At 48.5% G+C, this 11,527-nt stretch overlaps 1 protein-coding gene across 1 annotated transcript; it reads left to right on the top strand.

Annotated features, from left to right (window-relative positions):
- The first annotated feature begins 4,337 nt into the window (after positions 1 to 4,337).
- Positions 4,338 to 10,550, top strand: LOC142068767 (Fc receptor-like protein 5). The gene is made up of 6 exons (XM_075118594.1): positions 4,338 to 4,427; positions 4,529 to 4,567; positions 4,743 to 5,039; positions 8,124 to 8,420; positions 9,162 to 9,263; positions 10,071 to 10,550. The coding sequence occupies exons 1-6, from the start codon at positions 4,397 to 4,399 to the stop codon at positions 10,076 to 10,078; spliced, it is 774 nt and encodes a 257-aa protein (XP_074974695.1). The 5' UTR covers positions 4,338 to 4,396; the 3' UTR covers positions 10,079 to 10,550.
- The last annotated feature ends 977 nt before the right edge of the window (positions 10,551 to 11,527 follow it).

Here is an 11,527-nt window from a genome sequence, read left to right as displayed (position 1 = left end):
AGCCCCTGCCCCAAAGCCCTGACAGTTTAAAGACACAACAGAAGTGATGTCTGGGAGAGAAAACTGAGGCACGGGAAGGGTTATGTGCTAAAGGTATAATCAGTGAGTTGCTTACTGTGCATGCGCTGGTCAGGGTTCGTTCCCTCCAGCAGGGGGCGGCAGGGATGGACACACACATAACAGGGCTCATCCCCTCCAGCAGGAGGCAGCAATCACACAGACCTTTTCAGGATAGTTTTCCCCCTTTGCCTGACTTCTGAGTTACAGTGACCAGGTGAGTGCTGTAAAAGCTTACATTGGACCAACCCCTGTTAGTAAGAAAAGCTATCATCACCCCCTACCATGCATCTCTAATATCCTCGGCCCAACATAAGAATGGCCACCCTGGGTCAGATCAAAGGTCCATCTAGCCCAGTATCCTGTCCTCAGACAGTGGCCAATGCCAGGTGCCCCAGAGGGAATGGACAGAACAGGGAATCATCAAGTGATCCATCCCCTGTTGCCGATTCCCAGCTTCTAGCTAACAGAGGCTGGGGACGCCATCCCTGCCCATCCTGGCTAATAGCCATTGATGGCCCTATCCTCCAGGAACTTATCTAGCTAGAGCAGCACTTCTTAATTACATGCTTTTCCTGCATCTTCTGCGTCCCCTGCCACTGATGCAAATAATAAACTGGATTGCAACTTTCAGCAATTCTCCCCTCTCATTTTTGCATTTAAAATTTGTTTTGAAGGAAATTCCAAACTGATTTTTTATTCTCCCCAACTCCTCAATTTGTCAAAAAACTTCATTATTTGGCTCGAGCCAAAATGAATCTCCCCTTTCCCCGATTTTGTCAGAGGTGCCACTAAATGGAAAAATCCATCATTTACCCAGCTCTTCTCTGGACTCCTTCTCTGAGATTGTGGCTAGGCGCTCTCTCTCTCTCGTGGGTGATGCTCCATGGTAAGGAGCATCGTATGTAAGTCACAAGAGGTGATGATCATGTTCGACAATCCCGCAGGGTTCTGGAATGATAGAGGTCTATAAAATCTTGACCGGTGTGGAGAAAGTAAGGAAGGAAGTGTTATATACTCCTTCTCATAACACAAGAACTAGGGGCTGCCAAATGAAATTAATAGATAGCAGGTTTAAAACAAACAAAAGGAAGTATCTCTTCACAAAACGCACAGTCAACCTGTGGAACTCCTTGCCAGAGGATGTTGTGAAGGCCAAGGCTATAACAGGGTTCCAAAAGGAACTAGATAAGTTCCTGGAGGATAGGTCCATCAATGTCTATTAGCCAGGATGGAGAGAGATGGTGTCCCTCGCATCTGTTAGCTAGAAGCTGGGAATGGGCAAGAGGGGATGGATCACTTGATGATTATCTGTTCTGTTCATTCCCTCTGGGGCACCTGGCATTGGCCACTGTCAGAAGACAGGACACTGGGCTAGATGGACCTTTCGTCTGACCCAGTCTGGCCATTCTTATATTCTTATGTCGGCAACCCTACGTGATAACAATCTTCAGATATGTTATAAAGAGGTGTTAGTACCTGTTAGTAATTAGTAATACTTTCAGTTCTTTCTTTCTTTATATTTATATATATTAACTATTCATTAGAATCTTTATCTTCAAAAAAGAGTATGTCTAAATTCTAATGCCCAGAGCCATAGGTGCCAACTTCTGCTGGCGCCGGTGGGTGCTCAACCCCTCTCTGCCCCCAGCCCCGCCCCGACTCCACCCCTGCCCTTCCCCATCCCAACCCCTTCACCAAAGTCCCCGCCCCAACTCTGCCCCCTCCCTGCCCATATTCCAACCCCTTCCCCAAATCCCCGCCCTGGCCCCGCCTCTTCCCCGCCTTCTCCCTTGAGCGTGCTGCGTTCCTGCTCCTCCCCACTCCCTCCCAGAGTTTGTTATGCCACAAAACAGCTGTTTTGCAGCAGCAAGAACTGGGAGGAGAAGCGGGGACGTGGTGCACTCAGGGGAGGAGGCGGAGGCGGAGATGAGGTGGGTGGGGTGGGGTGGGGGGAGCTTGGCTGCCGGCGGGTGCAGAGCACCCACCAATTTTTCCCCGTGGGTGCTCCAGCCCCGAACCACCCATGGAGTCGGCGCCTATGCCCAAAACACTGGTCCTTGACTGATAAGTAACCTTGGTCAGGAATTTGTTCATTATGCTGTATTTAATAACTCTGTCATGCCTTCAAGTCTATACAACTCCAGATATTCTTGGAAACCAGCTCTTTAACATATATATAAAATACTGACATAAGGATATATATATACTTGGATCTAATAAGCAATGTTTGTGATAGCAGATATTTTCTGTTGGGGAAATCAACATTGAAGAATGATTGTGGGGTAAGAAAGACCCCCTGAGAGATATTGACTTGAAGAATTGTTAGTCCTCCCAGCTGTCAATAATCAGGCCTTCACACATGAGTCAGGTAAACTCAGAATGTACAGAAACTGTTCTCTGTGTCCACTCAAGTCAGGACAAGAAGTAATGGGCTTAATCTGCAACAAGGGAGATTGAGGTTAGACATTAGGAAGAACTTTCTAACTTGAAGGGGAGTGGAGCTCCGGAATCGGCTTTCAAGGGAGGTTGTGGAAGACCCATCACTGGGTGCACGCTTGGCTTGCTAGCCCACTCTGAAGGCTGACGGTGCTGTCTTCACTGCTGTTGTTACTTGTGCTAGCTGGATTCAAATTAGCTTGGCGAGATTAGCCAATGCTGTGTAGACATATCTTTAAACCTGACGGTGACAGAGGCTGGTAGCACCTTGTCTACCTCAGGACTCCCAGGTACAATGGTGGTAGCTCTGATGGGGAACTTCTTCTACAGTTCCTTCCTCCGGACATAGCCATTTTAGCACGGGGGGAATTTCCTAGTGCCACTAATGTCAGTCTTAATATCTGGGCATCAGGAGAGTATTGCTTAAATCAAGCGTCACCTGAACTCATCCCAGGGTGAGGTTGTCAGATGTTAATTTGTGTGCATTCTTCTATTCATTCTAGTAATGGTTGTGAGTCTCTTTACTGGCTTTCGTGAGCTCATGTTTGTAGTTAATATTTTTATTGCACACAAAAACGGCGGGTTACTTTTGCAACCACATAGATCACTTTAATTCCCAGCATTATATGAAAGTTTAGACATCTTTGCCAGGAACTAGGTGTCTGCTGTAAATCTCAGATGAGACCACAGAACAATGGCATAGCAGTTAGAATGTGTTTAAAAACGAACCTTTGTTTTTTAATTCATTTTAGTTCATCTTCATTTATCGCCTTTTAACTCATGCTCACAGATTAACATAATACTCTGTAACTTTATGTTTACTTAATATTTAAATATTTTATTTACTATTTAAATATTGCTTTCCCATAGTTACTCATCCTCTGACTCCAGATTAAATTGGATCAATTCATTTTCTTAATGCCTGCCCTTGCGTAACCCTGAAAGTCAAATTGGGTTCTTTCTGCTTCTTGTATCTTCAGCTGTAATTTCATAGGCTATCAGAGTTGGAAGGGACCTCCAGAGATCATCTAGTCCAACCCCCTGCTCAAAGCAGGACCAGTCCCCAATTTTTGCCCCAGATCCCTAAATGGCCCTCTCAAGGATTGAGCTCACAACCCTGGGTTTAGCAAACTAATGCTCAAACCACTGACCTATCCCTTCAACACGTCTGTTGTTGTCTGAGGCCAAACAGAATAGAGCTTGTGTTCCTTCAGTGACATTGGTTCTTGCACCATTAAAAGGAAAAACATGTCTGTAGCCATAAAATAAGCAGATTTGACAGGAAACAGAGAAAGTTGAGGTCTGTGACTGTGGTGATGTTTTTGCAGAGCCGCTTTTCTGACCACACCTGGACTTTAGAGAAAAACCCACATTTATTTTGGTCAGGCTGGACATACAAGATACGCCAGTGAACAATCTGATTCTCCAACATCTCCGTCATTAGCCAGGAGCGTGAGCGGTCCGGAGGGTAGAGTCGCAGAATGGGGATCCGGGCTGAGAGACATTTCCAGCTCTAATACTAACACGTTCTGACATCTTGTGGCAAGTCACTTAAGGGACACCGGTTAGGTTTAAAAATGTAAAGTTCCTGGCCCCGCAGATCTCAATCTAATCCTTATACTGTAACCCCATACGGCAGGCAGGCAATTCTTCTTCTTCCCATTTCCCAGAGAAAAGAAGGGGTATGGGAAGAAATATCCCTAGAGCCCTGGGCAGGTGCAGTAGACTGGCCCAGGAGCCTGGTGTGTGCCCGGGCTGAGCCCCGGAAATCTGCCAGAGGGGGGGTTTGTGCAGCTAGTTGGCCGGCAGAGGGGAAGTGCTTGGTCGGGCCCCAGGCAGGACACGAGGCCAGTGGCTGGGCAGAGAACGCCGTTTCCAGCAGCAGAAGAACCAGCTTAGCATGGAATTGAGTCTCCTTCTGCCTGTGCTGGGTGAGAGGCTTTCTTTCCAATCGCTCTCCTTTTCTTTTTCTTTCTTTCTTTCTTTCTTTCTTTCTTTCCAGAGTTCTCACTCCCTCTCTTCTCTTTTTCAGCCTCTCTCCACATTTTCCCCAGCCTGGTGTCATCTACAGGTAAGTGGGCTGCAATGTACCCAGAGGTGCTGTATCTGCCCTGGGATATTTCCTCCCCTGGAGGGGAAGGAATGGGCAAGGGGATGGGTGGGGGCTGTGTCTTCCCCCCATTTCCTCTCCCCCTCACTCCCCAGTGGTCTCCACCTCTGCACTAACCCCTGTGTTTCCATTCCAGCCCCCCTATCAACCCCCACACTCTCTCTGCACCCCCCACACCCGGAGTTCTTTGAGGGGGAGCGTCTGACCCTCAAGTGCTCAGTTCCTGGGGCTGAGGAGCCAACGGGTTACCGGTTCTTCGACCAACATGGGGAGCGGCTCCTCGAAACACCCCCTGATCCCTACAGGGAAGCCCGGCTCCATCTCAGAGCGCAGCTGGCCACCACCGGGGCCTACAGCTGTGCATACTGGATGGGGGCATCCGGGCAAGAAACCCCATCTGAGAAGAGCCAGCCCGTCTCTGTTCAAGTGAAGGGTACAGGAACTCCTCCCTGACCGTCCCCGGTTAACGATGTGACGTGGCTGATCTCGTAGAGAACAGGCTGGTTTAAAGCTATGCAATGCTCCCTTATAACGCTGTTTGGCAGCCGCCTGCTTTGTCCACTGCTTGCAGGGAGAGCAGTCGGTGGAGCTGGTGGGGGCTTGGAGCCAGGGTGGGCCGGCAGCTCCCCCATCAGCTCCCCTAAGTTCCTCCCCCCCACTGCCGTGTGCTGCTCCTGCCCTCTGCCTTGCTGTGCGGGGGGTTGGGGGGTGGGTTGCTGATGTCAGGGTGTCCCCTCCTCCCACTCCTGCCCCTGCCCCCATCTGTACAGAGCAGGGGCGGGGGACACACAACAGGGCTCAGGACGGAGGGAGCTTGCTGGCAGCAGCTGCTGTCTCAACTTGCTGATCTACTTGAAAAGGCAATGTACTTAGAGTGGGGCCAGCGTACTTAAAGGGGCAATGCGCGTCTCTCTCTGCCTCTCACACACCCACCCTCACACACACAGTGTGTGTGTGTGTGTGTGTCTTTCTGTCTCACACATGGTGTGTATCTCTGTCTCTCTGTCTCTCACATGCATACATGTGCCGTCCCACCCTGGCACTTTGGAAAGTGGAGGGAAGGTGCACTCCAGTGGGATAGCCTGGGTTCAACATCACATTCAGTTTCCGCAGGGAATGTTTGCAGCCACTGCCCTGCGTCTATTGTGTCTCCTCCCTCCATAATGATTAATGATCATAGAATCATAGAATATAAGGGTTGGAAGGGACCCCAGAAGGTCATCTAGTCCAACCCCCTGCTCGAAGCAGGACCAAATCCCAGTTAAATCATCAATGATTCCTCACACCCTGTTTGCTTTTTTGACTGCCGCTGCACACTGCCTGGACGTCTTCAGAGAACTATCCACGATGACTCCAGGATCTGTTTCCTGCTTAGTTGTAGCTAAATTCGCCCCATCATATTGTATGTATAGTTGGGGTTATTTTTTCCAATGTGCATTACTTTACATTTATCCACATTACATTTCATTTGCCATTTTGTTGCCCAATCACTTAGTTTTGTGAGATCCTTCTGAAGTTCTTCACAGTCTGCTTTGGTCTTAACTATCTTGAGCAGTTTAGAATCATCTGCAAACTTTGCCACCTCACTGTTTACCCCTTTCTCCAGATCATTTATGAATAAGTTGAATAGGATTGGTCCTAGGACTGACCCTTAGGGAACACCACTAGTTACCCCCTCTCCATTCTGAAAATTTACCATTTATTCCTGTCTTTTAACCAGTTCTCAATCCATGAGAGGATCTTCCCTCTTATCCCATGACAACTTAATTTACGTAAGAGCCTTTGGTGAGGGACCTTGTCAAAGGCTTTCTGGAAATCTAAGTACACTATGTCCACTGGATCCCCCTTGTCCACATGTTTGTTGACCCCCTCAAAGAACTCTAATCGATTAGTAAGAGACTATCTCCCTTTACAGAAACCATGTTGACTTTCGCCCAACAGTTTATGTTCTTCTAGGTGTCTGACAATTTTATTCTCTACTATTGTTTCAACTAATTTGCCCGGTACTGACGTTAGTCTTACCGGTCTGTAATTGCCGGCGTCACCTTTCTAAATAGTGGCATAACATTAGCTGTCTTCCAGTCATTGAGTACAGATGCTGATTTAAAGGACAGGTTACAAACCATAGTTAATAGTTCCGCAATTTCACATCTGAGTTCTTTCAGAACTCTTGGGTGATGCCATCTGGGCCCGGTGACTCGTTACTCTTAAATTTCTCAATTAGTTCCAAAACCTCCTCTAGTGGCACTTCAATCTGTGACAATTCCTCAGATTTGGGAGTCTCCCTCACATCTTCAGCCGTGAAGACTGAAGCAAAGAATTCATGTAGTTTCTCCGCAATGACTTTATCGTCTTCAAGTGCTCCTTTTGTATCCCGATCGTCCAGGGGCCCCACTGGTTGTTTAGCAGGCTTCCTGCGTCTGATGTACTTAAAAAACATTTTGTTATTACCTTTTGGCTAGCTGTTCTTCAAACTCCTTTTTGGCTTTTCTTATTACATTTTTACACTTACCACGTATTTTAAACCGTGAGGGTAATTAACCACTGGACCAATCTACCAAGGGCCATGGTGGATGCTCCACCACCGGCAATTTTTAACTCAAGATGAGATCTTTTTTCTAAAAGATCCGCTCTATGAATTATTTCAGGGCTGTTCTCTGGCAAGGGTGATAGAGGAGATCAGACCAGATTATCACAGCGGTCCCTTCTGACCTTGGAATCTATGAAGCCATGAAATCCATGGGAGGTTGGGGCCTACCTCTGTCTTTAGGCATCTAAATAGCTTTGAAAATCATAGTCTCCATTTCTCAAAGGTATTTAGGCACCTCAAGAGGGCATCTAGGTCCCTAGTGGGGTTTTCAAAAGGGCCTGAGCCATGTAGGCACCTAACTGCAATTGTTGGCTCTTCGTGCCATCTGTTATAGGGTAGGGAGTCAGGGGTGCCAGAAGAGGGGGCCAGGGCCCCATCACTTTTTTAAGTGGGGTGACTATGCCCTCCCACTTTTTACCAGCTGTAAGGGTGAGGGAGCAGGGGTAGGGGACAGAGAGGAGCGAGCTGGGGTGGGGGTTTTGGGGGGAAGAGGTGGCGCAGGGGTTGGGCCGCAGGGGAAGAGGCCACATGAGGACAGGGCCTCGGGTGAAGGGGCGGCACAAGGGTGAGAGCTCAGGGAGGAGGGGCAGGGCCGCAGTTTGGGTGCCCATGGCCCAACCACTTTTAGGGAGCATCCTTTGCTCCTGGGGGAAGTAATATCACTGTCCCCCTCCCGAATTAAAGATTGGTAGGTACTCAGATACTCTGGCTGTAGAAACACCATAGTTACATTTGCCATACAGAGTCCCCTTTAATCCAGGCCATGGGGTTCTTGGTGAGTTCTGACGAGGACCTCAGGAAGGACATGGGTGGGCCGCAGACTGGGCAGGCGTCCCCCACAGCCTGAGGGCACTGGGTTGGGATTGAAGATGCTGGTCCTATGTTCATTAGGATGGATAGGTGCCAATGGAAATTGATGTTTCCCAGATGCCCCCGCAGCCCCATCCCTCTCGTTGAATCCCTGGCACCGGGCGTACCATGCTGGTGACTCCGTGGGACTTGTGTGTTCAGCACCCCCTCCACGGGACAGGATTAAAGGCTTCCAGTACTTTGGAGATGGAATAGCTGTGTCCGCGCTGGCTTCATCCAAGAGCAGCTACACTTACAACTTGAGCATCACTGGACCGACGGTATCTGGGTCGTACAGCTGTTCATACTGGGTACGTCTGTCCGGACGGAATATCCCAGCCAGGAGGAGTGAGCCAGTGGTCATCAGCATGAGAGGTGAGCTCTGCATGTCTGAAATACCCCTGAGGAGAGAGACGGTAGCACTTCTGTACCTTTTATCCATCATACCAATTTTCACAGGTTTCCATGCACCCTTTTGCTTTGTGTCCCACCTTCCAGCGTCATGTACGTGCAAATTCTTTAGTATTTCTTTGTCTAAAATATAAGTTGCCAGATTCTTCCCTTCTCTGTTGCTCAGATTGATAAAGATGTGGCTGCAGAAGAAATGCCATTTGTGTCGAAGACGGTAAAAGGAACGTTATCTTCCCCTCCCTCCCTTTCCCAGCTACATAAACCAGCCCTGGCTTAGGGCCCCCACCACCCTTCCCTTGAGAACTGTTCACGGCCTCTTTCTCCTGGGAACTGCTAAGGAGAAAGATTTATGGCAACAAATTGTTGCAAAGAAATATATCTTCAAGGTAAAAGTATGTAATGCTGTGAGCAATCGATAGAGGTGGGTTTACTAACAGTGGGTGTTTCCATTACTTAATAAGGGTTTTTGGGGTGTTGTAGCGGATGTAGGCGTGTACCTACTAACCTAAACAAAAGGAGTGGGCTGTAACTAATCCAGGGCTTACCGGACAATCGGGTCCAGGGGAACGAGTACCGCGATAAAGAAGCCCATCTACTCAAATCTGCCTCTGGGTCAGCCTGCTCCTTCTCCTAACAACACACACACACACACACACACTGAGCAGTGCCTTGACCCTCCATCGCCATCACGGTTCCTCTCCTCAGCCCACACAGGCAGCTGGTCCCGGGAGTTGGCCGTGGGGGGTTCATTCTTCACCCTCAACAGCCTCATCTTCCTCATCACCTACTTCCTGATGAAGCACGAAGGTAACTGGCTTCTTCCGGGGCAGGCAGCTCTGATTAGCAGGGTCTTGGGGACTTGTCCCCGCACCCAAAATGACCCACCAAGGCTGAAATTTTTCCCCTTTTCTTTCTCAGCCTACACAAGGCTAGTTGCAGAGGGAAGGTTGCATCTCCCAGTACCGCAGTTACAGCTCATGCCCCGTAGCTGGCTAGGTATCGTGTGTGTCAGAGGCTCTGTTCCCATGGGCAGCTCTTCGGCCATCGGCTGACATGCAGCCACCTCTGGGGCGGGGTGCGTTGGGTGCATGACAGCTGGCCAACCATTTCGGATGTGGAGCAAAGGAGGCTCCTGAACTGCACTGAAATGGCAGGGGTGGGAAGGAGGTAGGCAGAGCGGAATCAGCTGTGTTGGGATTGAACGCTGGGGGTCACACTCCAGCAGTTGGCCATGGGGCTCCCGGGAGCACAGCGCCCCCGAGAGCCTCACTGCGATATCGAAATCAAGCCCTGACTGCCAGGGGACAGCGCCAGCTACTGAGTCCCCGCCCCGCTCCCTGCAGCGCGGCACCCAGTATTGCAGCTCTGGGGAAGTGGGTTCACCCATGACTCCAAGGGGGAGAGCGCCCCCTAGTGACCTGCTCACCCTGCTATCTGCAGGACAGTGCCCCTAGCCCCATGGAGAGCATTGGTGAGTCAGTCACTGGTTGTTCCCCCTGCAGTTTCATCCCTCCTTCCTCACTATTTCCCTCCCCTACCCTTAGCTAGAGATCTAAATAAGAGGTGGGACTGAAGCATGGTATGGACTCCAGCATTGTCACTTTTTGTTTGCAGGATCCTAGGAGAATCACAGGATGGAGATCCAAGCCTGAAGAAGAACCTCCAAAGGTCTTTAGCACGAATCTTTCCAATCTGTCTGTGATGCCGAGGCCCAATCAATTGTCCCTGCCCCTGCCTCAGTTTCCCCATCTGACAGGTGGTGTTCATTACCTCCATCTTCCATGTGGGGCGTTGTCAAGCTTAACATATTTGCTTTGAATATTCTGCAGGTCTCTTCCCTGGTCATGTGCAGCACCAGGAATGCAACACAAAATACATTTTAGCCTGCTTTTGTAATCTTCCATGTCACATCGTTGCCATGGGTTCCACTGCCAACGTGGGAGCTTCTTCTAAACTGAAAGCAAACAAGAAAGAAAAGAAAACTGACCTGCCTTCTCCTTTTCCAGAGCCCATCTGCCACTTGTTTCCAATCTGTACGAATTCCTGTAAACTCCCCTCCCTTCCTGCTTCATAATTAAATTTTACTCCAACCCACTTCAGTCTCTATCTCATTGACGGACCTGGTATTTATGTGCTCTCTCACACGGTTTGTGTCATATCCTCCACATTGCCAGCAGATGGGGCGATTCTCCCTCCACTTTGAGCAAATTCTTTCCCACATAGATTCATAGAGTCCAAGGCCAGAAGGGACCATTGTGGTCACCTAGTCTGACCTCCTGGCTAACACAGACCATAGGGCTTTCTCAAAATAATTCCTAGAGTGGATCTTTTAGAAAAAATATCCAATCAGTCAAGTCCAGCGAACTCCTCAGTCATCTCTTTTAAAACTCTTGGCTGCAAGTTATCTGGACTGATTTAAAAATATCTAACTTTACTAGCTTCTGTTTAGCACCCTCCAGAGATACTAGTGGAAAGGAAAGAGTGCTATCATCATCATATGATGAGACTACATCATCTGTATATATACAGAACAGAAATATTTATTGAACACTTCAGCCTTTTCTGCATTATTATTGATAATTCTACCATTTCAATCTAGTAATGGCCCAATAACATTGTCAGGATTCTTTTTGTTCCTTATATAGTTAAAAACTTCCTTCTTATTGTCTTTAACACTGCTGGCCATAGATTTCTCCTTGTGTTCCTTTTGCTTCTCTTATCAATTTTCTATAATTCCTAGCTTCTGTTTTATATTTATTACTATCAATTTCCCTTTCTTTCATTCGCAATATAGCTGCCTTCACTTTCCCTCTAAACCAGGTCAGATTTTTAACCAATATGGCCTTCTTGTAGGTTGGCTGGGCATCTGATCCATTAACTTCAGTGGAACTAGCGTCAATCAGCCATAGCGACATTGGAGTGCATGGGCCAGATCCCCAGCTGGTGCCAATGAGCTATTTCTCAGACATTGACTGTGTTTGTTGAATGTAAAAAATTCTCTATCGTCGTGTGTGCATCAGCGAGAGGTACTAGTCCAGTGATCACAGAAGGAGTACTGGGAGCCAGGACTC

This window comes from Caretta caretta, chromosome 13 (genome assembly GCF_965140235.1).
Source record: "Caretta caretta isolate rCarCar2 chromosome 13, rCarCar1.hap1, whole genome shotgun sequence".
Lineage (NCBI taxonomy): Eukaryota > Metazoa > Chordata > Testudines > Cheloniidae > Caretta > Caretta caretta.
Note: the sequence above shows the minus strand (reverse complement) of the source record. Positions and strands in the feature narration are given on the sequence as shown.

What these genes read in the sequence shown, in the direction of transcription:
- LOC142068767 (XM_075118594.1), top strand. Translation starts at nt 4,397, where the DNA reads ATGGAATTGAGTCTCCTTCTGCCTGTGCTGG. An exon ending in TCTCCTTCTGCCTGTGCTGG is followed by an intron (nt 4,428 to 4,528) that starts GTGAGAGGCTTT and finishes TCTCTTTTTCAG; the next exon opens with CCTCTCTCCACATTTTCCCC. An exon ending in AGTGGTCATCAGCATGAGAG is followed by an intron (nt 8,421 to 9,161) that starts GTGAGCTCTGCA and finishes TCCTCTCCTCAG; the next exon opens with CCCACACAGGCAGCTGGTCC.